Consider the following 23,792-nt stretch of genomic DNA (forward strand, 5'->3'; position numbering starts at 1 on the left):
GATGAAGATGGAGAGTCATCTCTTTTGTTTTGACTATATATTCTTGAAACTGATTCACCGTATGATGGAGGATGTGTTCTCTTTGTGTGTGATGGGCCTCTACGAGTGTTAGAGTTGGCCTGAGCATTACTAAGGTTACGATTAGGATAATGACCAGTGGGTGGTTTAGTTAAATGATGCGAATTTCTTTGATGAAAAGATTGACTTGAGTCGGTATGTACTTGATTTATAGATTGAGCAGACTGAGTGATGTTTGACGAGACATGAGCATTGTGAAACGGATGAGACGGAGTAAACGAATTGTGTCCTGGATGAGCGAGATTAATTCCATGTTGATAAATCGGGTTTACCGGAATATGCATATTTGGAACCTGTCTAAAAGGAGCGGTAAAGCTGTTTCCATGATGAAAGTATGAATGAGGATGTACATTATGCTGAAAATGAGTTTGAATTGGAAAAGATGGAGCATACGGATTTTGAACTGTTGAGAATGGAGTATGTGGATTTTTCATCATAGTGTTCTGAAGATTATCAATTCTAGAGTTCAGATTTGAGAAGGCAAGCATGTGTTGGTAGTCCATGAGAGTAGCAAGCTTCTTTTCTATATTGTCCATGTTTTCCTTGTACCCAGAATTGGGAAGTCCATTCATGTTGTTTTGATTGTTCGTAAAAGTTTGTGTACTTGTATACTCATTACTGGGTTTTGCAGATTTTAGCAAATTTATAGTTCTCTCTTGATCATTAATTTTCTGCTCAAGTTCTATGATAAAAGATCTAAGATTATCATTCTCTAACATTAATTTATTTGGAGCTTTCTTCTTGCTTTTAATTGGTGATATGATAGATGATATTGCACCTGATGATACTGAGGTTGTATTTGTTGTATTACAACTGGAAGTTGATTGTATTTGATGAAGAGTAGAAGTCAGACATGCAGTACTAAAATTTGAACTAGTTGTTGTTGGAATAACATATGGCACAGAGTAAGCAACTGATATAGATGACTTAAGAACACTAGAAGATGAAGATGTAGATATGTTTGATATAACACCACTTGAAGGTAAGTTTATGTTAGCTGAAGACGGTATAGAAGGTATCGGTTCATCTGTTGGTATACACAAAGTCTCAATTGTACTAGAAGTGTTTGTATGTAAAAGGTCATTACAACATAACGGGCATGTGAATGGTGCTATTGCTGGTATTTTGTCCACCTTAGATTTGTTTAGTTGAACACATGAGTAATGAAACCATTCAAGACAAGTGTCACAGTTAATTGTGTCATCATTTGCAACATCAGAGCAAATTGGACATCGAGATGTTGTATCTATGTGTGCCATATTAACTGAGGCCGACGTATTTGTACTAAGACTATCTGTTATGGGGAGAGTCTGTCTCTCAGAACTTTTATTGAGGTGATTGTCAGAAATAGTTTCTATCTTTGAGTTAACAATCATACCTTTAACACTATTGTTGATGATATCAATATTATCTGAGTGTTGATGTAAATATTCAAGAATTGGAGTAAAAAAGTTGTCTACAAAATATCGTACTCCATTGCCATTGGCCACTATTGATGATGTAGAGTTATAAAGATTGACCGTAAATTTAAGTTGTTTATTTGTCGAATTACTACTTCCCTTTGTTAGGGTAACTTTGATTGTCTGGAATACTATAGTGTTAACTTGGTCTACATTGTTTTGAACAGAGAAGCCTAGTGACGGAAAGTCTGAGCATGACATTGTGTCAAGTTTATCAAATAGTTGGACTTTCAGTATTTCATATGCAGCAGTACTAAGTTCAGCTCTGAAGTTATTGTTAGACTTCATGGCAAAAGTTACCATATTTCTATCGCAAGAATCTTCTTTCTTATTCATTGCTTTTTCTGGGCCCATAACATATGGTTTAACTTTAATTGTGGTATCAGTAGGTTGTTTGTGTTGGCGAATTCTTGCCGAGATTCGAACTCCTACTTTTTCCATTGACATGATGTAACCACTTTGGAATAATAATTGTTCAGTATTTTAAGTGTTCTTGGTTAGTTAAATACTAACTGGATACCACAATATTAAAAATAACTCAGAGAGACATCGAGGACAACATTGGATAAGATATATTTAAAATGTAAAAACAAAAAATAAACTTTTTACAAGATGGCGGCGAGGACTAAAAAAGTGTGTTAAGTGATAAAAGACGATTTAAAAATATATACACGCTTTAAAATGGATAAAAAGTGTGGTGAGAGTGACTATACATAAGTGTTCAATCAGTAGACTGTGATGTGACTTAAAACTTTGCGATTAAAAAGATAAAATTGGTGCTCAGGTGATTCGTCCTTCATGCATGCTTTATAATTATTGTTGATTTTCGTTGTCATCGTTGTATTATTCTTACGATCATTATGACGACAGATGGCGCTCGGTCTCTTCTTATGTGTATAATCCTCCTTTAAGTAAGTGCACCGCCATATGGAATATATATACCAAAGTAATTTAAATCAGTTCTGTGCACCACCACATACATATAAAAGAAACAAATAGATACATGCATTTGTTTGTTTTATATGGCATGTATACCAGGGACTCGGTTTTATATAGAGGTGACCTCAAATAAGCATGTTTGTTTACTAATGTACTGGTCACCAAACCTGGGATGGGGTTTGTCACTTCCTGTATTAAGGTATACTCAGTACATAGATGTGTCGCTGGAACGTGCTTCCTTATCAACTTCACAAATATATTACTCTCACTTGGTAGGAAATTTCTACTTAATATTCAACCGGGTCAAAATAAGACTAAATACATGAAATATAAGACGGGGCTTGGAAATTTATACTTATATTATCCTGGGCCGCAAATTTTGGACTAAATGTATAGTGGGAGAAATGGTTTGACACCCATTATTCCTTAATATTATAATCTAAATATGAAAATTTCAGAAAAGAATGTAATTATCTAATGATCTTTTAATACAAGAAGTAAATGGAAGAACAATCTTTATATATTTGGCTCCTGCATGAGTAATGAAGATAAAACATGTTTTATCCGCATATCATATTTGTACTTTACAAAACAAACTGAAGTGAACAATCATTTTAAATGAATCACTTAGTTAATGTATACTATATATCAAAACTGTATTGAATATGCACTATTTTGAAATAAAATCTGAAGGCACCAGAAAACTAGACGAGAACCTTAAATGGACTACCAATATTTCCAACGTAGCCAAGAAGGCAAATTAACACTAGGATTCCTGATAAGAAATTTGAGATATTGTTTATCGGAATGCAAGAAAACCGCATATATTTCAATGGTCAGGTCAATAATGGGATATCATATGGTCAATAGTATGGGACCACAAACATCAATAAGCTTGAAAGAATACAACAACAACCTGCAAGATTTATAACAGGAGACCGTTGAAATCCAGAGAAGTTGGTTGCGTCTCAAACACGCTCACCAAACTGAAACTACAAGACAAACAGACAAGACACTCAAGCCAGAAACTAATATTTCTATACGAGGTGGTCCAGGGGCTGGTTTCTCAGTGTTATAGAACAAGACAATTAAATAAAAAAACTCGTTCAAAAAGAACACTAATTGCTGGCAAGGGCCCGATTTAACAATTATCATAAAATTGAGAATGTGTCAAAGAGACAACAACCCGACCATAGAGCAGACAAAAACCGAAGGCCACCAATATGGGTCTTCAATACAGCGAGAAACTCCCGCACCCGGAGGAGTCCTTCAACTTGCCCCTAAACAAATTTGAATACTAGTAGTTCAGTGATTACGAACGTCATACTAAACTCCAAATTATACACAAGAAACTACAATTAAAAACCATACAAGACTTACAAAGGCCAGTGGCTCCTGACTTGAGACAGACGCTAAAATACGGCTGAGGGGTTAAACATTTTTTTTAGATCTCAACCACCCCCCCCTTTTATACACCCACTTTTAACCAAAGTGACGCCCTTTCCCTTTGACTTGTCAGAGAAAAGATCTCGCCATCTCACCATTTGCATGACAGAGGCAATTATCTCAAATATGCTTACACTAATTTTATTTCTCCATGAAAATATTTGCACATGATTTGAGGTTTGGCCCTGGGGTATATATTGAGTAATTTTTAGAGTAAAATGGTAGCCAGGTATCCTGAATGACTGCTAAACAGAAGAGGCAGGCGGAATACAACATGGTTTGTTAATTAGATATTATGATTATATTGTTACAAATTCATTGCAAATGATTTATTTTTTATTTAATATGACATGCAAATTTCAAAACAAATAGCTTTATTGATTAACATCGTGAATCATTTCGGTTAGTTAATCATCCGATCGACAAAATATAAGATTTGGTAAGGTTGTCGGGCTATATGGAGGTGTGGCACCAGGTGGGGTTCATATCGGGAGGACTGGGCATTAAGCAGCTGTTGAGATCGAGGGACAAGTGAATATTTTGGCCTTTTTGGTTGTAAATTTTTATAGAAAGAAAATAAAGCGGCAATTTTTAAGCTTTTTTACCAGAACTATTCAGAAGGCATGTATATTATTATATATATATGTCAGCCCTTTCCTCTCCTGTCAGAATAAAATGGTCCGATAACAGCATTTTATGATTAATAGAAATCGTTTATTACTAGTACCTGTTTTTCCAGTAATGATATAGCCTTTTATAGCCGACTATATGGAATTCTCCGCATTGTTGAAGGCCATAGATTGCCTATATTTGCTGAACTCGTCTTTATTTGAACTTCGCATTGGTGAATATCTGTCTCATTGGCAATCATACGGTTTATTTCCACATCTCCTTATTGTATTTACCTGAAAAATCTAGTCGTTGTATTCCACTGACCAACGACTATTTCATTTAACGTTGAGGGACTAAACTAGTCCGGATGCATTTTTAGCTCACCTGGCCCGAAGGGCCAAGTGAGCTTTTCCCATCACTTTGCGTCCGGCGTCGTCCGTCGTCGTCCTGCGTTAACTTTTACAAAAATCTTCTCCTCTGAAACTACTGGGCCAAATTAAACCAAACTTGGCCACAATCATTATTAGGGTATCTAGTTTAAAAATTGTGTCCGGTGACCCGGTCAACCATCCAAGATGGCCGCCATGGCTAAAAATAGAACATAGGGGTAAAATGCAGTTTTTGGCTTATAACTCAAAAACCAAAGCATTTAGAGTAAATCTGACATGGATAAAATTGTTTATCAGGTCAAGATCTAACTGCTGTAAAAATTTCAGATGAATCTAACAACCCGTTGTTGGGTTGCTGCCTCTGAATTGGTAATTTTAAGGAAATTTTGCTGTTTTTGGTTATTATCATGAACAGTATTATAGATAGAGATAAACTATAAAGGCAAAAATGTTCATCAAAATAAGATTTACAAATAAGTCAACAGGACCAAAATGGTCAGTTGACCCCTTTTGGAGTTGTTGCCCTTTATAGTCAATTTTTAACCATTTTTTGTACATCTTAGTAATCGTTTAAAAAAAATTTCTCCTCTGAAACTACTGGGCCAAATTAAACCAAACTTGCCCACAATCATCATTGGAGTATCTAGTTTAAAAATTGTGTCCGGTGACCCGGTCAACCAACCAAGATGGCCGCCATGGCTCAAAATAGAACATTGGGGTAAAATGCAGTTTTTGGCTTATAACTCAAAAACCAAAGCATTAAGAGAAAATCTGGCATGGAGTAAAATTGTTTATCAGGTCAAGATCTATCTGCCTTGAAAGTTTCAGATGAATCAAACAACTCGTTGTTGGGGTGCTGCCTCTGAATTGGTAATTTTAAGGAAATTTTGCTGTTTTTGGTTATTATCTTGAATAGTATTATAGATAAAGATAAACAGTAAACAGCAATAATGTTCAGCAAAGTAAGATTTACAAATAAGTCAACACGACTGATATGGTCAGTTGACCCCTTTTGGAGTTATTGCCCTTTATAGTCAATTTTTACATTTTTCATAAATTTTTGGTAGATTTTTAGAAAATATTTTCCACTGTAATTACTGGGCCACTTCATTATAGATAGAGATAATTGTAGCAACAAGAATGTTCAGTAAAGTAAGATCTACAAACACATCACCATCACCAAAACACAATTTTGTTATAAATTTATCTGTGTCCATTGTTTAATATGCACATACACCAAGGTGAGCGACACAGGCTCTTGAGAGCCTCTAGTTATAAAGTTTAATCCGTTCTCGAACGAAAGTCCACGTCTGACTCAGTTAACAAAATAAAACTGGGATCCTGTAAACATGTATTTTTTGTATTGTTTTCTTTTAGAGGCATTTGCTGTAATTAATAAATTAAAATTAGTTAAAACATTTATATTTTAATGGAGGTGCTCCTACTTACAGGAGGCTTATACACCGAAGAATAACTTGACCAAGCGCCATCTGTCGTCATAATGATCGTTAGCATAATACAAAGATGACATTTCACACATTGACATTTCAGGAATCGACAATTTACAAATCATCAATATACACATTGACAATTTACAAATCGGCAAGTTAAAAAACATCAATATACAAATTGAAAATTTACGAATCGACAAGTTACAAAACATCCATATGCAATTTACAAATCGGCAAACATCAATATGCAAATTGACATTTAACGAATCGACCAGTAACAAAACATCAATATACAAATTGACAATTTACGAATCGACAAGTTACAAAACATCAATATACAAATTGACAATTTATGAATCGACAAGTTACAAAACATCAATATACAAATTGACAAATCACAGTTACAAGTTACACATTGACAAATTACGAAGTAAGAATTTTGACCCCGTTGGCTTTCCATATTATAGTGCCTGTAGGATAATCAGTGGAAACCCACATAAAACACTTCACTGAGAAAAATTAACACAATAAAGAGTGATTAATATTGAATTACCTTGTATGAACTTTTGTATCAGAAAACATGACCAGCCACTCATGCACAAAAACCATAATAAAGTAGATCTGTCTTCAGTACATGTCAGTCTGGTATGTTTCATTTGGCATTGACCTCTTTTTTATGGTTTGTTGCTCAATGTTTAGGTCAACTATATTTAAAGCATATTTGTTGTAGGGAATGATTGTGAGGTGTACATGTATTTCCAGTTTGGTTTACCTGACCTTGACCTCATTTTCTTTGATCATGATCCCTTGGAAATGTTCATAACACATCAAATATTTTTTAATAGTATCTGCTAACAGGAAGTAGTTGTCAGACAGATTCTTACAGGTTACAATACATCCTAGAAGCTGTTGACCAAATATAAATTTATGGGCAGTACTTCCTGTGAAGAAGCGCGACAAAAATATTTCTTTGATGAAGATTGACAACCGCAGAACAAGGGGATTGCAATTAAGCATGATTATTAGAACGAAGGTAAACAAGTATATAGCTCCTCACTCAACTGTTTCAGTTCTTGTTCATCCTTAATTTGGCTTTCAAATATTCGACTTCACTTTGAGCGTTCCTGGTGAAGGTAAATCCAGAAAAGTGCTTTATACACATGAAATTTATATCGTGTTGTTTTAATAGATTTTTTACCAATAACAAATCTTAACAATACTATGGATTTCTGTCCCGTTGACAAGTTGCTATGTGAAAGCGCTTCACAGAGTTAAAATGCTCCCATAAAGCTCAATTTCACATTTTAGAAAGTTCCTGAGAAAAATGCAACAAAAAGTTCATAAATGTATAACCAGATGCTCCGCAGGGCGTAGCTTTATACGACCGCACAGGTTGAACCCTGAACGGTTGGGGCAAGTATGGACACAACATTCAAGCTGGATTCAGCTCTAAATTTGGATTGTGATTAAATAGTTGACACAGCATAGGTTTCTGACACAGAATGAATGTGTTCTAATGAAATTAAAATTTTTGTTTTCTCTTAGAGCAATTCACTATGCTGTTGAATATTATTCCTCTCAAAAAAAATGTTTGAAGAAATTTTCTTTTTATTTATGAAATTTCAAATGAGAAAATTGAACCCAATTTTTTTAATCACATCCCCCTTTCCCTTATTCCAAAACTAATCTCAATTAAAATTTCTAATGGAGTTTGCAACAATTACTACTCATTTAAATACATCATAAAATATTAAGATGTAAAAAAACTGCTTGTTATCACTGAATAATAAAGATTATTTTAATTTATCAGTTGGTAGTAAAAAGTGAATATACATTGTATATTGTATATATAACAAAGATTTAAGTTGATTCTGGACAAAGAAAGATAACTCCAAATAAATTTTTTCTTACAATTAGATATTTCTTGCTTACTATTCTGGACAAAGAAAGATAACTCTAATTAAAAACAAAATTGCTATTTCACAATATTTTGCAATAAGATATTACTTGCCATTGCGCAATACTGTGCAATTGAAAAGACTTGCTATTGCACAAAACTTAATATAATAATTTTAGATCCTGATTTGGACCAACTTGAAAACTGGGCCCAGAATAAAAAATCTAAGTACATGTTTGGATTCAGCATATCAAAGAACCCTAAGATTTAAATTTTTGTTAAAATCAAACTAAGTTTAATTTTGGACCCTTTGGACTTTAATGTAGACCAATTTGAAAACAAGACCAAAAATGAGGAATCTACATACACAGTTAGATTTGGCATATCAAAGAACCCCATTTATTCAATTTTTGATGAAATCAAACAAAGTTTAATTTTGGACCCCGATTTGGACCAACTTGAAAACTGGGCCGATAATCAAGAATCTAAGTACATTTTTAGATTCAGCATATCAAAGAACCCAACCGATTAATTTTTTTGTCAAAATCAAATGAAGTTTAATTTTGGACCCTTTGGACCTTAATGTAGACCAATTTGAAAACGGGACCAAAAGTTAAAAATCTACATACACAGTTAGATTCGGCATATCAAAGAACCCCAATTATTCAATTTTGATGAAATCAAACAAAGTTTAATTTTGGACCCTTTGGGCCCCTTATTCCTAAACTGTTGGGACCAAAACTCCCAAAATCATTACCAACCTTCCTTTTATGGTCATAAACCTATTGTTTAAATTTCATAGATTTCTATTTACTTATACTAAAGTTATTGTGCGAAAACCAAGAATAATGGTTATTTGGGCCCTTTTTTGGCCCCTAATTCCTACACTATTGAAACCAAAACTCTCAAAATCAATCCCAACCTTTCTTTTGTGGTCATAAACCTTGTGTCAAAATTTCATAGATTTCTATTAACTTAAGCTAAAGTTATAGTGCGAAAACCAAGAAAATGCTTATTTGGGCCCTTTTTGGCCCCTAATTCCTAAAATGTTGGGACCAAAACTCCCAAAATCAATACCAACCTTCCTTTTGTGGTCATAAACCTTGTGATAAAATTTTATAGATTTATATTCACTTTTACTAAAGTTAGAGTGCGAAAACTAAAAGTATTCGGACGACGACGACGATGACGACGACGCCAACGTGATAGCAATATACGACAAATTTTTTTTCAAAATTTGCGGTCGTATAAAAATGGCTCAAGTGTGTAACAAAATAATTGATTTTGAAAATGTATCACACAATATGACATGCTCACATGAAGCTGGAAACCAAATTTATTTTCAGGTTTTAGATTTGTATTACTGAAAAAAAATGTCAGAAAGATTGTACCAGAAACAGACTAAAGAAAACCAGAGACAAAGAACACCAATTAAAGCTTTATTCCTCTGCTTTTTGCATGTCTTTTTTAATGTGCAAATACCGAACATGTGTCATGGATGAATTCCCATATTCTTTCTTTTCTACATTCAATATATATACCCCTCCATCAGTGCTTGAACATTTATCATGTCCATATTGTCTGGAAAATTCTTAATAGATGTATGAAATCTTATATGAATTTTGGACAATCACGACAATAATGTCACCTTCTTCAACATTATTTACATTTAGTTTAAAGTCAACTCCAAAACAGTCCTTGATTCCAAAATAGATTTATTATACACAGTTCCCCTGTTCAGCTGTATCTTTTTATTTGCATGACTAATAAATATGAACTCTATATAACATTATCAGAATCTATTTAATAACACATTAATAAAGTTTTCTGATCACACGTAAGTCTAATGTTTGTTCCTCCTTAATGGTACTTGGAGTGTCTTTCATTGGCTAAAAGAAAGAAAAAAATACATTGTTAACATAAAACTCCTCTAGTTCATGGTCAATTATCTATATTTTTATAATTTTGTATTTATTAGACATGAATGTACATTGAAAACTCGATAAAAAAAATGTCATATTCAGTTCTTTCTAAAAATTAATAGTCATACAAACATGAATCAGTTTACAAATGATTTTTTTAGTTTTTGGTATTGAAGAGTAAACCTTTTTAATAATCATTTACAATATTTGTCGTCATGTTGACATTAGTATTTTGTTTGCATTTGATGCAATCTTTAACCCAAAAATCTATATAGTACAAATGAATGTTAGGCTATGATAAGATAAGTCACTTGCGTCTACTTTCTCGTGATAATTTAGGTTTTTCTTGTGCACTATTACATTAGGAAAACATGGAAAATAGTACATGTATCATATTCCCTCAGATGTACCTCCATATATTGCATCAAATTTCTTCTTTTTTTTTTTAAATTTCAATGTAGGTCATATAGAGTACATTAATTATACAGGCTAAGTAATGTTTTAATATACTTACAATATTTAGGATACTGCATGATGTAGAAATAGGTCATCCCCACAGCTCCATATAACCAGATAAAATACATTGAGGCTGCTGATGTTTTGTATTTCTGCATAACAGTCCACATTCCTGTCAACAAAAAATAGAAATAATTATCTATAGTTTAAACCAGTCATAGTACATAGTCAAAATAATTAAAGTGATTTTGATAGTGCTCGTCATCTTCATAATTTATGAAACGGTTTTCACAATGACGAAAATATTTCAAATCATTATAGATAATGACGAAAATATTTCAAATCATTATAGATAATCATATTAATTCACTGTCCCAGAGGAAAGTGACTGTTCATAACTTCTATTACGTACGGACCAATACATGCATGTATGACTGTATCAATAAGATTTTATATTTCCTAAACACTTTTGATCAAAAGTATTGTTGGTAGAGAAAATTGGTAAATGTCTGTATACTAATACAATGTATCTAGTACAACACGAATATCAAGCGTTCTAGAATAAAGAAATAATGGTTTTATTTGTTCGTTTGACACATCCCCTTTTCTGTTTTCAATTTTATGTATTTGAGTATATATTGCATTGATAAGTTTCTTTAAATGTTCATGGATAGGATGTATAGAATGTTGTGCTCAATGCACTGTTTTTAATCTTGTGATATGGTCTGGAAATTTGATGGGTGTTACTGTTAAGCCAGGACCAAAATATTTTTGACTGCAAGATAAATGCGTTCTCAATAAACCAGATGTAGTATGATTGTTAATTGTATAACATAAAGAGCATGAAGATTTGAACTATTACTGGTCATCCAATTTTAATTAGCAAAACCCATACTTACAGTTAACTGGATAACAAAATGAAATGCGAAAAAATCATAACTAATGAACAATCTGATTTATACCGTATCAAAAACTAAAACTGCATACAGCAACCAGTCAGTCAGGGGTACTACTTTTACAAGTTATTTCTAATTACTTGAAGAAGTAATATTAATATACTTAAATAAATACAATGTTATATAAGTAAATTTGTAGGATACTTACACAAGTGAATTTTATTACCTATATTATATCAAATATATGTAAAAAAAATATTGGCTGAGTTATGTCCCTTAGACATTCAGATTTTTTTACTTGTAAAAGTAAACAGTCATACTATCTTCTTTCATGGAATTCTTGTGATTTCTTTGCTCTAATAGAATTTTAAATTTTCTGCCCTTTCGCAGATGTCTTTACTTGTCATTTAAGTGTAATTTCATGGACAATGAAAATCCAATTTGTCTGTTATTTTCAGAACACTGCTCATTTACAAGCCCCCAAGGAGCAATTTTTGAAGGCCTTGTGCAAATACTTAAGATCTTTTCTCAATCAGTTTCTTTGTTGATGCATGGAAGTAATATTGAGAAGGAATAACATTGTCGTCACTTCAAAGGTTTCATCTGCGTTACCGCCCATCTTTCAATAACTCGTTAATTGGTTCAATATCTAGCATGGAAGTTTATTCTCCGCATGTGATCGATCAAATCACCGACACTTATCGGTCATTTTCGTGTTCACGGAGAAGTACGAACAGACAAGTTTTTGTCGAATAAACGTGCGAAGTAACCCGAATAGTCCATTCGTTACATTCCGTTGATTTACGCTGCCGAAAAGAGTCATTCGTTCAATTTTTATTTTAGTTCAATTTTTCCCTATTTTTGGTTAGTTTGATCTTAATAGTTAAAACCGACAGCAATCACATACGAAATTGGAGAACAAAGTTGTGTCATTTCAATTTTAATATTTACAGACAATTAAAAAACCATTTCCGTATAAAGTTAAGAAGATGATTATACAAAAAATACGTTTGGACCCCCTTTATTAAATACGAAAAAATCTGAATCTTTCCGTGTATTTATAGTCGATTAAAATATTCACAATTCTTAACGGTTCTATCCTTCAATTTAAGTTCTTGATACATAAACTAATTTGTGTAAAAATGAATTTACCGTAAGACAGATAGATTCAAGCCCATTTCGTCGGTTTGTTATAATTTTTGCTGTATAGCTTATTATATTCATTCCACAATAAACACTTTTTAAACATATATTTACGAAAATATTATCCCCGTTTTAGTTGTCCAGTTTCAATAATGCAATCAATGACATTTATGACATATACATAAATTTAGAATACTTGAAAGTAAATATTATTTTATTCAATCTCGATAAACTTCAACAGTAAAAAAATCTATGCCTACATTTGCCTACATTATTTTGTTAAACATCATGTGAAACCTGATCGATTCATCGGTATTTAACTGTTTAACTCGGGATCCGCTTTTAACCGGAAAATATTTTTAGAACTGTTTAAAACAAACGGTAAAAAGCAAAAATATGCTAAATTAAATACAATTTTCCATGTAAAACTGCTGTAGTTTGAACAATTCTCGTCCGTTTTTCAAGATTTTTACATCATACGACTTCATCTGAAGGCAGAGATTTTATATGAAACAGCGCCACCTTCTTATTAATCAACCTCGGATTTCACACAGGTACTTTAAAATTACCGGACTCGATAAAACCACGTGACTGATAAGAAATTCCAGATGCCTTTTACAACCGCGGTAACGCAGATAGTAACCAAAGGGGTCTTACCGCTGAGACTATAATTGGATGAAATCGTATGACTTTAGTACAGAGCTCAGCATGCTATAAATACATGCTAATTAGTCGTTGTTATTCCTTCTAAATATTACTTCCATGGTTGATGAAACATTTAACTCTAAAAAAAAAAATAAAGCAAACCTGGGGAAAATTATTATAGGCATGATTTTACATCTCAAAACTTGAGGACTTTTGTGGGATTGTAAGAAAAATTTACTTATACAAGTAAATTTTTTAGAAAATTAAGGGGAGATTATTCAAACATTATTTATTAACTTATATGTGTATATTTTTTCTTACTACTTCAAGTAAATAAAAAGAACTTGTACAAGTAGTACCCCTGACTGCCAGTGACAACCACTAGACCTTGGCTAATTATATAAGGTTAAATTGAACTTACTTCTACTAAGGACCATGGAGAATGGTCGAACACCCAACTGTCTGCGACCAAACCACTTTGGTAGTTCTCCTAATTTACAGTCCCAGAAGGAAACATCAGCTGCAAAGTAAACAAGATTTTATATTATTTGAACACAGTACACAATCGTTTGTATTACACGTTTTCTCCAAAATTCTATTCTCTCAAGGACTCATTTTAAATTTGGCTTTTTCTTTATAACCTTGTAGGAAGGCCTCACAGTAAACAATAAATTAGTGACATCATATGCCTTTTCACTGTTACTGCAGCTATGTTGCAAATTGGGCAGATTTTCATAATGGAGGCAAAAATGGTATTAACATTTGAAAAATTATACATCACCATGGTTGTAATGGGGGTATCTTCAATATGTTCATGAAAAATTATGGTAAAAAATGTTGCCAAATGATATTAACGGCATTTTTTGGTACACTTTTTCGTTAAGTCGATAAAAAAAATCTACTGGATAAATAATGGTTACTTTGTGTATACATTTGTAACTATTTGAGAACTCATACGAAGGATATTTTGACAAATCACTGTAAAATTTTTACCAATTTGACTCTGTATCAGTAGAAGAATATATATATATATTTATATGACCATTTCAAGCCTAACAGTACAGGGTATTCTTAACCTCATAAAGATGTAACAGTGAAGTGGCCTCTTTTTTGGAAGTTGTGTATAGCATGTATACCTGGCTGCACAGTAGTTCAAATAATTATGATGTTTATATACAATTAATGTATATATATATATTTAAATATAATAAGTTTTTTTTTTAATTTTTGCTTTGACCCTTTCCTGTTGACAAAAAGATCTATGAAATGCGTCAAAGAATAAAAACTCTTTCAAGGAAGTGCTTAAAGGGGGGTATCTGCACAGAAGAAAGCAAAATATAATTGCCATTTCACAATATATGAACAATTAAAAATTTCTTGCAGGTTGATCTTTTTACCGATTAAAAAACACACGGGGAATAACTAACTTTTTTTAACGGCTGAACAGAACGTGAAATAAAACACATTGCACGAAAATAACCTTAAACCACCCAGTTGCACAGCTGCAGACTACAAAAATTTAATACAAGAGTGCACACACTGAAATGTCTCGCCTTCTTTTCTAATCATTGATATTATGTTGATAGACCTAAATATAAAGCTTTATTAAAACTGTCACATTAACTCAACATTAACCAAGAAAACAAAAGATTGATCAATGAACCATGAAAATGAGGTCAAGGTCAGATGGACCATGACAGGCAGACATGTACAGCTAACAATTCTTCAATACAACAAATATAGCTGACTTATTGCTTATAAATTAAGAAAAACAGACCAAAACACAAACACTTAACACTTAGCAATGGACCGTGAAAATGAGGTCAAGGTATAAAAAAAACACGGTGTAACAGACATATACTAGATGATAAAATATTTCCATACACCAAATATAGTTGACCTTATGCATAAAGTATTAGAAAAATAGACCAAAACTCAACTTTAACCACTGAACCATGAAAATGAGGTCAAGGTCAGATGACACCTGTCAGCTAGACATGTACACCTTACAATCATTCCATACACCAAATATAGTAGACCTATTGCATATACGTCATGTACATGTAGTATATGAAAAACAGACCAAAACACAAAAACTTCACTGTAACCACTGAACCATGAAAATGAGGTCAAGGTCAGATGACACCTGCCAGTTAGATATGTACACCTTACAGTCCTTCCATACACCAAATATACTAGACCTATTGCTTATAGTATCTGAGATATGGACTTGACCTTGTTCACTGATCCATGAAATGAGGTTGAGGTCAAGTGAAAACTGTCTGACCGGCATAAGGACCTTGCAAGGTACTCACATATCCAATATAGTTATCCAATTACTAATAATAAGAGAGAATTTAACATTACAAAAATTCTCAACTTTTTTTTCAAGTTGTCACTGAACCATGAAAATGAGGTCAAGGACATTAGACATGTGACTGACGGAAAGTTTGTAACATGAGGCATCTTTATACAAAGTATGAAGCATCCAGATCTTCTACCTTCTAAAATATAAAGCTTTTAAAAAGTTAGCTAATGCCGCCGCCCAATCACTATCCCTATGTAGCTGCGGAACCGTAGCTCTTAGGTCCTTATGTTATTTTTTTACTATTAGCGGACCATGCAATACGTCAAAAAATAACATAAGGACCTAAGAGCTACGGTTCTGCAGCTAATCCCTATGTCGAGCTTTCTGCAACAAAAGTTGCAGGTTGACAAAAACTAGTGCAAGTGTTACCTGAGAGCACAAATTTAATTACAGAAGTGCTTGTCCCCACCGGGACTTGAACTCAGGACCTCTGTAGTACAAGGCAGCAGCTAACCGACTGAGCTAAAGAAGTACTTCCTTAGCTCAACCACTTACGGCTGACTACATGTAAGTACTATTAAGTTTTTTCTACAGGATTCGGGAAGCAATCCCATCACACTTCCCACACCTCAAGAGTCGTTATACTCTATAATGATGATATTTTCATCTTTTTTTTTATATTTATATTTTAACCTGGCTAGGTAATTCTTCTAACCTTGGGTTATTAATTATTGTTGGGCTCCAATGTAACCGGAGAGCATGAATTTCATTACAAAATTGCTCGTTTCCACCAGGACCTCTGTGTTATAATGCAGCGTGCTATTGCCTAACCGACTGAGCTAAAGAAGCACTTCCTTAGCTCAACCGCTTACGGCTGAAGTATCTACTAAGTTTTTCTAAGGGAAGTAATCCCGTCACATGAGATTAGTACAGATCGGTTACCATAATTTGAACATAGATTTTACCTTTTGCATAATTTCGTGATGGATAATATGGTCCATGCACTTTTGGGTTGTATTCTTTTGGGTATGTTCCAGCTCCAAAATACTGAAAAAGTCGAGGCAATGCTTGTGTAAATCCTGTGCCCTTGCCGAATTTTTTCTGTATATTTTCCCAACTGGTCTCTCCGGGAATCTGTCTGTCACGTTTAGATGTGACTTCTACTAATTTCTTTGGCAATTCCTCAATTTCTTGTTTAATTCCCATGATGGACACTGCAGATAAAAAGGTCCAACTTGGTTCACTGTAAGTGTCCTTGCCCGGTGCCCTCAGACCTAATCACTGGTACCGAAAGACAACAAAATGAAACAGGGAACCATTCACAAAATCATCCGCACAACTTTCAACCTTTTCTTTTACATATGGTGCTCTTACATAATATCATTGCTCACTTAATATTGAAAAATGTAAATTGAACTTCGATTGTTCATAAAATAAATAAAAAATAGATAAAATTATGATTAAAACGAGAACTATTTTCACATGTAACAATGTCCGTTTTGGTGAAAATATTTCTCCTAAAATAAAGTAACTCAGTGTGACATTTCCACCCAGCATTATTTACTGGTAATGTTGCAATTTTATAGATGACAATAAGAGAGATAGAAAAAAATGAAACTATAAGGCTGCAGTCGGCACCACGATTACAAAACACCCTTTCATAATACTGAAAATTATACTCTTTCTAATGCAAAATTATTTTAGTGACAGTGACACTGTCACTCAGTGATTCACTGTTACTTTTTCTTAGAGTGTGGTAAAGAGGGGTGCTTGCATAACAAAAACCACACTGAAATTGAACGTGAAATAGTTTCTGTCATGAACGTTGCAAGAAAAATAAAGACTGATGCAAATCTTGGATATCCTGATCCTGGATACATGTATCAGGTCTGTTCGCGCCCAATATACTTTCGCACCCAACACGTTCGCACCTCGCACGTTCGCACCAATGGTCCGTTCGCACTCTACACGTTCGCGCCCAATTTTAATTCAAATTCCAGTTGGATATTTGGAAAATCAGGATTGTTGTTTTTATTTGCTTTGACGTAAATACTGAATGTATTTATAGCTTGGTATGAGTAAAAGATTGAATATTTTAAAGATCTTTAAATGATAAATTAAACCCAAAAGTTAATTAATTTTAATAACAGCTTGGTCCCTTTGATCTGAAACAATGAAATGATGAAATATAGCAATACACTATTATATAAACCAAAACATGATTAAATTTATTCAACTCACAAAAAAAAACGTAGTCAGAATCTCACTTCATTTTGAAACAACTCAATGAAACAAAGTTATAGGCAATACACTAAACAAAACATGACTAAGTGTTATTCAACACAAAATAAAACGTTGACAGAATCCCACTTTAATTATAGAAAGGAATATTATTATTTTTTAACAATACGCTCTAAAAAAAACATGATTAAGATTTATTCAACACTTAAAAAATGCTGTCTCGCTTTATTTTGAGACAATGAAATCAATTATACTTTTAATAATACTACTTGCCAAAACTTGATTGCAAAGTTATTAAACACAAAACCAATTAAAATTGGGCGCGAACATGTAGGGTACGAACAGACTTTGGGTGCGAACATGTGGGGTGCAAAAGTGAAAAGGGGCGAATATGAGTGGGTGCGGACGTGAATGGGCGCGAACGGACCCGGATTCCAAATCTTGAGGGGGGATAGGACCTTTATCTGGACTCCTGGATCAGGTGTTTTTAAGCTCGGGATTTCAGGATCCAGAAATTTTTTCTTCTAATCTTGGAATGTCTGGATTTAATTTTATTTAAATTCGGGACCTCAGACTTTGATATTCAAATGAGAACAATTAACTTGTTCATGCGCAAATAATTGTAAAAGTCAACACCCACTTTCAATTTTGATACAGTTGTTGAGACATTTACATGTTTAATCAAAAAGAAACCTAATGGAGAGTTGTCTCATTGGCACTCACACCACATCTTCCTATATATCTAATACAGGGCAACAGTAATGGTTACCAATCATAAACCTACCTGTGATGCTCATTCCTTGAAACTGTTTGGGTAATAAACGAGTATGAAAATAAAGTTTTTGTGTACGGTGTACAACAACTCAACTATGCACTGTACATTAGGATTTATGTGGTCAGCTAAACACCATACCCAACGCTTCTTTAGGGATAAAATATCGGAATATAACATACGTATGAAAGATTTCAATGCAATTATTGAAACAGCTATACTTATTACACACACACATTGACCTTCTATCAGAAAAAGAGTTGCAATGAATATAGAATTATATCCGATGAGACGAGGGCCAACGTATTTTTACAAGTTTTTGAGCACGATTTTAGTAATCCCTCTTGTTTTGGGAAAATAATGAGACATCTCTAATCATCAACCTACATGTACGACCAAATCATTTCTTAGAGCAGCAATTATGTTTAGATTAAAGTACACATTGATATTATGTGAACAAAACAAAGATTTTTTGTTACCGTGTAAGATCAAAATTGCTCACGCCTGCTTGGTTAGTACCTATATCTGTAGTCCAAATAATTATGAAGTCTGGCAAGGCTTTTTTGTAAATTTTTTCTGGGACACCCCCTAAATAGCCTTGCCAGACGTCATAATTATTTGGACTACTATATCCGCTATATGATGATACAAGGTGTTAATACTAGACAGTCAGGGGTGCTACTTAAACAAGTGATTTCATTATCACCTATTTCAGTGATTTGATAAATTTATTTATCACCTATTTAAGTGATTTTGGTATTTCCTTTGATCTTCAAATGCTAATTTCATTGATTTTCCATTTTTTCACAAACTTTTCTATAATTTTCCTACATAGATCAATTATCTCTTTTTCTATGGATATTAACTTCACCAGTGCGCTTGAGCAGTAAGTTAGTGCGCTAAAGCTTTTAAAAGTACCCTTGGGAATTGTTCTATAATCAAATATTCATTAACTGCTCTGACTATCAGACAAAGGTCAACAATATTAGGTAACCTGATTGTTTTTCTTTAGAGTTAGAATGATATACTTCAAGTTTATGTCCTGATCTACGAATTATTCCAGAAAATGCATATATTTTAAATAAATTGTAAAAACAGACAGGCTAATCAAGCAAAGGACAATTTCTAGATGTACATAGTTGTTTTTTCAATGGAATTCTTGTCTTTTTAACAATAAAAAAATCAAGCTTGTAAGAAAAATATCAAGAAAAAGTTATTTATAAGCACTTATTTAAGTGATCTTCTCAAATTACTTGTTACAGTGATTTTGAAAATTTTGTGTCTATTTATAGAATTTCTAAATATATTTCACAGCCAAAATCGCTTGAAGAAGTCATTTTCTATTTTAAGTGCATTTCAGTGGGGTCTAAGCGTGACTCAGGATTGGCCTAATTGTATATGACAGCCAAAAAAAATTGGGATGGTGTAATGGTACATGTATGATGTTGTTGTTGTCTTCTGTGTCCTCTGAAGACACATATGGTGTCCGGACAATAACTTAAGTTTTAGTGAATGGATCTCTATGAAATTTAATGAGAAGGTTCAATACCACAAAAGGAAGGTTGGGATTGATTCTGGGGATGATGGTCCCAACTGTTTTGGAATTAGGGTCCCAAAAGAGGCATTTTTCTACTTTCAGGATATTAACTTGTGTAAAAGTATTTCAATTGCTCTGAAATTGTACCAAAATGTTAAAGTAGAGGGTTTGGATTCATTTGTGGGTTATGGTGCTAACAGTTTAAAAGTGATTGCTTTTTTTTTAAATTTTCAAGAAGAATCTGTTTGTGCAATAGATTTTTAAGATCTTGACATTTAGTTTGTGTCAGAAGCCTATACTATGTCAAAAATTTGATCACAATCCAAATTCAGGGGAAATCAAGCTTGCATATTGTGTCCAAACTTGTCACAAATATTCAGGGTTCAAACTCTGTGGTCGTATCAGGCTGCACTCAGCGAAATATTTTATTTACTTTTTTTATCATAATTTATTGTAAAAGGATTGATACTGATAATTTATTTTGTTAAGAAACTTGGGTCCAACCCTGACGAGTCTGAGTCAAAAATGGACACAATATTGACACTTGATACAGGTCTGAATTTAGATTGTTATTAAACATTGTTAAATATTTAACTCATAATAGGACTCTGAAACAGAATAATTGTAGTAAAAAAAAATTAGATTTGGTTATACGATTTGAATTTTTATTCAATATTTTGCTCTTGTGCAATTTACTATGCTGTTGCTAATTTACCCTTATATTAACATGTTTAAAGGAAAAGAATATTTTTGAAAGTAGAATAAATACTGTTTCAAAGGCTGCTTAGGTGCCATATTTGAGATAGTCTTAAGATCAATAGGACGCTATTTTGAGACAAAATAAACAGTAAAATTGTTCATTAAAATTTTGGAATATTTTGTTAAATTTATACATGTAAATTGTTTTTTTCAGGTATTTTGGAGGTTGAGCACATCGATCGAGACTAGACATGCTAGAGGATGAAAGAACCAATCAGCTGATGTATATATATATATACATAGAAACCTTTCCCGTACATAAACCCTGATGGAGTATAAAATTCAACTTGCACAATAAAATGACAAATTACTAACCTTATCAAAGCATAGACAGATGTAGAAACAGTAGAATTATTTAAAGGCTATAGTAAATAAATTGTGGATTTGAATAAAAGATGTCTGACAGATTATCAGTGGTGTATCTCCCAAGTATATCTGTTGTTCAGATTCTATCGTACCTAACATGGGAGGATAAGATGGCGGTCTCATCAGCCTTTCCTATATGGGATATTATACTGTCATCAGCATCAGCTTGGCCGATTGTCCTATATGAAAATGAATTGACAGAAAATGCTTACTTCATCCCTGAGAGAAGGTCACGCTTCATGTCTTGTATAAAGCAGTATGGCCAATATATAAAGAACATCACAATAGAATTTGCCTTTGAAGTAGGACATGATGGTCTAAACATATTCCAAGCTATATCCAAACATTGTGTTAATTTACGAGGTTTTTTACTTGTACAAGAATGGGAAGTTGGGAGTATTGGTATAGATCTTGATAGCTGTGCTATAGAATCAGTCTGTCAAATACTAGAGAAATGTACAAAGTTAAAATCTGTAGGAATCAATTATTGTGACAATGAATATCATGTAGAACAAGACATAGGACTCCTAGATGTTATAGTTAACAAGAACTTAGCCCATAAGATTACTCAGCTGGAAATTTCCTGTATGCTCTTTTATGAAGATTTTGATCAGCGTGAATTTCCCGTGCTTACAAAATTTCCTAATCTTAAAAAATTACGAACAAGACGTGAGATAATGACATCAGGCTTACTATTAGAACTAGTTAATAATTCATTACAAGAACTGACACTCGTGCAAGAAGAAGAATTGCCGTTCCCTTTACAAAATGATTTAAATGAGGATTTTTGGAAACTTGTATTAAAATCTTGTCCTAATTTTAAGTTGGATCTCGTCTTGCGTTACCTTATGGTTATTAAAGAAAATTTTCCTCGTTCTATGCCTCTAAGGTGTCTGACTTTAGATGACCTAGCTAATATAGTGACTAAAGGTGTTTTAGATCATATAATAGATTGTTATCACAATACACTGACAACATTTAAATACACCAATTCTTTATTGGAAAATAACGAAGCTGGCGACAGAAGACTTCCATTTGCCCTGGTTGATATGATAAGACGATGTGCTTACAATATGGTTTTCCTCTTTCAAGTACTTCAGTGCTGCTTTTAGCTAGAATTAGAAAGCTAAAGACTTTAATTCTGCATGGTGTTGAAATATCTTATGAATATGATTGGCCAAAGAATTCTGACTGGCCACCAGAGTTTATCCATTGGTTGAAGGAATGTGGTTCTAGTCAAGGTAAACTAGAAAATACAGTATCAGGACTACAAGACCGGCAATGGAGATTAACATATGATCCTTTTACATTAGATGATCGACTTAATGCATTATTTATATGATATAATTCACATCATGCACATGTATGATATGTTTGAGTGCAATTGTTATGCTTGTGAGTAGATCAGAAATGTCTTTTAAGTGATAGAATTCAGGGCTTTACTTTTATACCCTTTTTAGTTTGGGTAAGTTTAGTATTGGGCTACACTATATCATGCTGTGTAGCTATCAATACTAACCTTGAATATTTACCCAGATCCAAATATTAATTATTTTTGAATAGTTTAAATATATATTCTATTGTATAAGCTATAGGTACATGTATTACAATGTACATTGTGTGTAAGATTCTTGCATCTGTTTCATGTTTAGAGGTTCAGTTTTATATTAGGGTATAATTTATGATTGAAAGCTTTAAGATTCTGCATTGTACATTGTTGTATTAATGTATATAAACATTATCATTTATACATGAATGATTAGCATGATTAGAGAGAATAACAGAATCAGTCTTGAATATCTGCCATTTCTGACATGTCTGATAAGTAATTTAATAATACCAAAATCCTTTTGAATAGAATGAATTCACATGATTGCTGCATAAATAAAATGTGATACATACTGTATTTATTAAAGATTCACATCTGTGATAAAAGTATTTTATTTCATTCAGTGTTTTCTCTTATTAGTTTGTCCATATATTCAATATCACATTTATAAATACATGATATACATGCACTATACACGATACAAATCATCCTTTGGCCCCACCATAACTTATGCTTGAACTACCTGGTATACACAAACACAGGTTTCTGATTAGAATATTATATGAATGGTTATATCTTCAGCTATACACCAAACTCTGGGTTAGAAGCATTTGTCAACAGAAGTTTCAAAGGAGCATCTTTTATGCATCAAGCTATTCGGTCAGTCACATGTCCAATGTCCTTGACTTCGTTTTTATGGTTCAGTGACTACTTGAAAAAAAAGATCAGATTTTTTGTAATGTTAAATTCTCTCTTATTATAAGTAATTCGATAATTATATTTGGTATGTGCGTACCTTGCAAGGTCCTCATGCCCGTCAGACAGTTTTAACTTGACCTCGACCTTATTTCATGGATCAGTGAACAAGGTTAATTTTTGGTGGTCAAGTCCATATCTCAGATACTATAAGCAATAGGGCTAGTTTA

General features: G+C 33.0%; 1 protein-coding gene and 1 pseudogene across 1 annotated transcript; one reads left to right on the forward strand and one right to left on the reverse strand.

Moving 5' to 3' along the window:
* Nucleotides 1–9,970: 9,970 nt before the first annotated feature.
* LOC134726005 (putative ATP synthase subunit f, mitochondrial) lies at nucleotides 9,971–16,951 on the reverse strand. The gene is made up of 4 exons (XM_063590356.1): nucleotides 16,608–16,951; nucleotides 13,756–13,854; nucleotides 10,709–10,822; nucleotides 9,971–10,161 (listed from the first exon to the last, which is right to left on the reverse strand). Exons 1-4 carry the CDS (start codon nucleotides 16,846–16,848, stop codon nucleotides 10,133–10,135), a joined length of 483 nt encoding a protein of 160 aa, XP_063446426.1. The 5' UTR covers nucleotides 16,849–16,951; the 3' UTR covers nucleotides 9,971–10,132.
* Nucleotides 16,952–17,116: 165 nt separating this feature from the next.
* Nucleotides 17,117–23,231, forward strand: LOC134726004 (uncharacterized; annotated as a pseudogene).
* Nucleotides 23,232–23,792: the final 561 nt, after the last annotated feature.

The sequence above is a fragment of the Mytilus trossulus genome, chromosome 7, assembly GCF_036588685.1.
Source record: "Mytilus trossulus isolate FHL-02 chromosome 7, PNRI_Mtr1.1.1.hap1, whole genome shotgun sequence".
NCBI classification, from domain to species: Eukaryota; Metazoa; Mollusca; class Bivalvia; order Mytilida; family Mytilidae; genus Mytilus; species Mytilus trossulus.

Coding starts and splice junctions, on each gene's coding strand:
- LOC134726005 (XM_063590356.1), bottom strand. CDS start 16,848: ATGGGAATTAAACAAGAAATTGAGGAATTGCCAAAGAAATTAGTAGAA. Junction 13,855..16,607: donor ATCACGAAATTATGCAAAAG/GTAAAATCTATG, acceptor TTTACTTTGCAG/CTGATGTTTCCTTCTGGGAC. Junction 10,162..10,708: donor CATGCAGTATCCTAAATATT/GTAAGTATATTA, acceptor TCTTTCTTTTAG/CCAATGAAAGACACTCCAAG.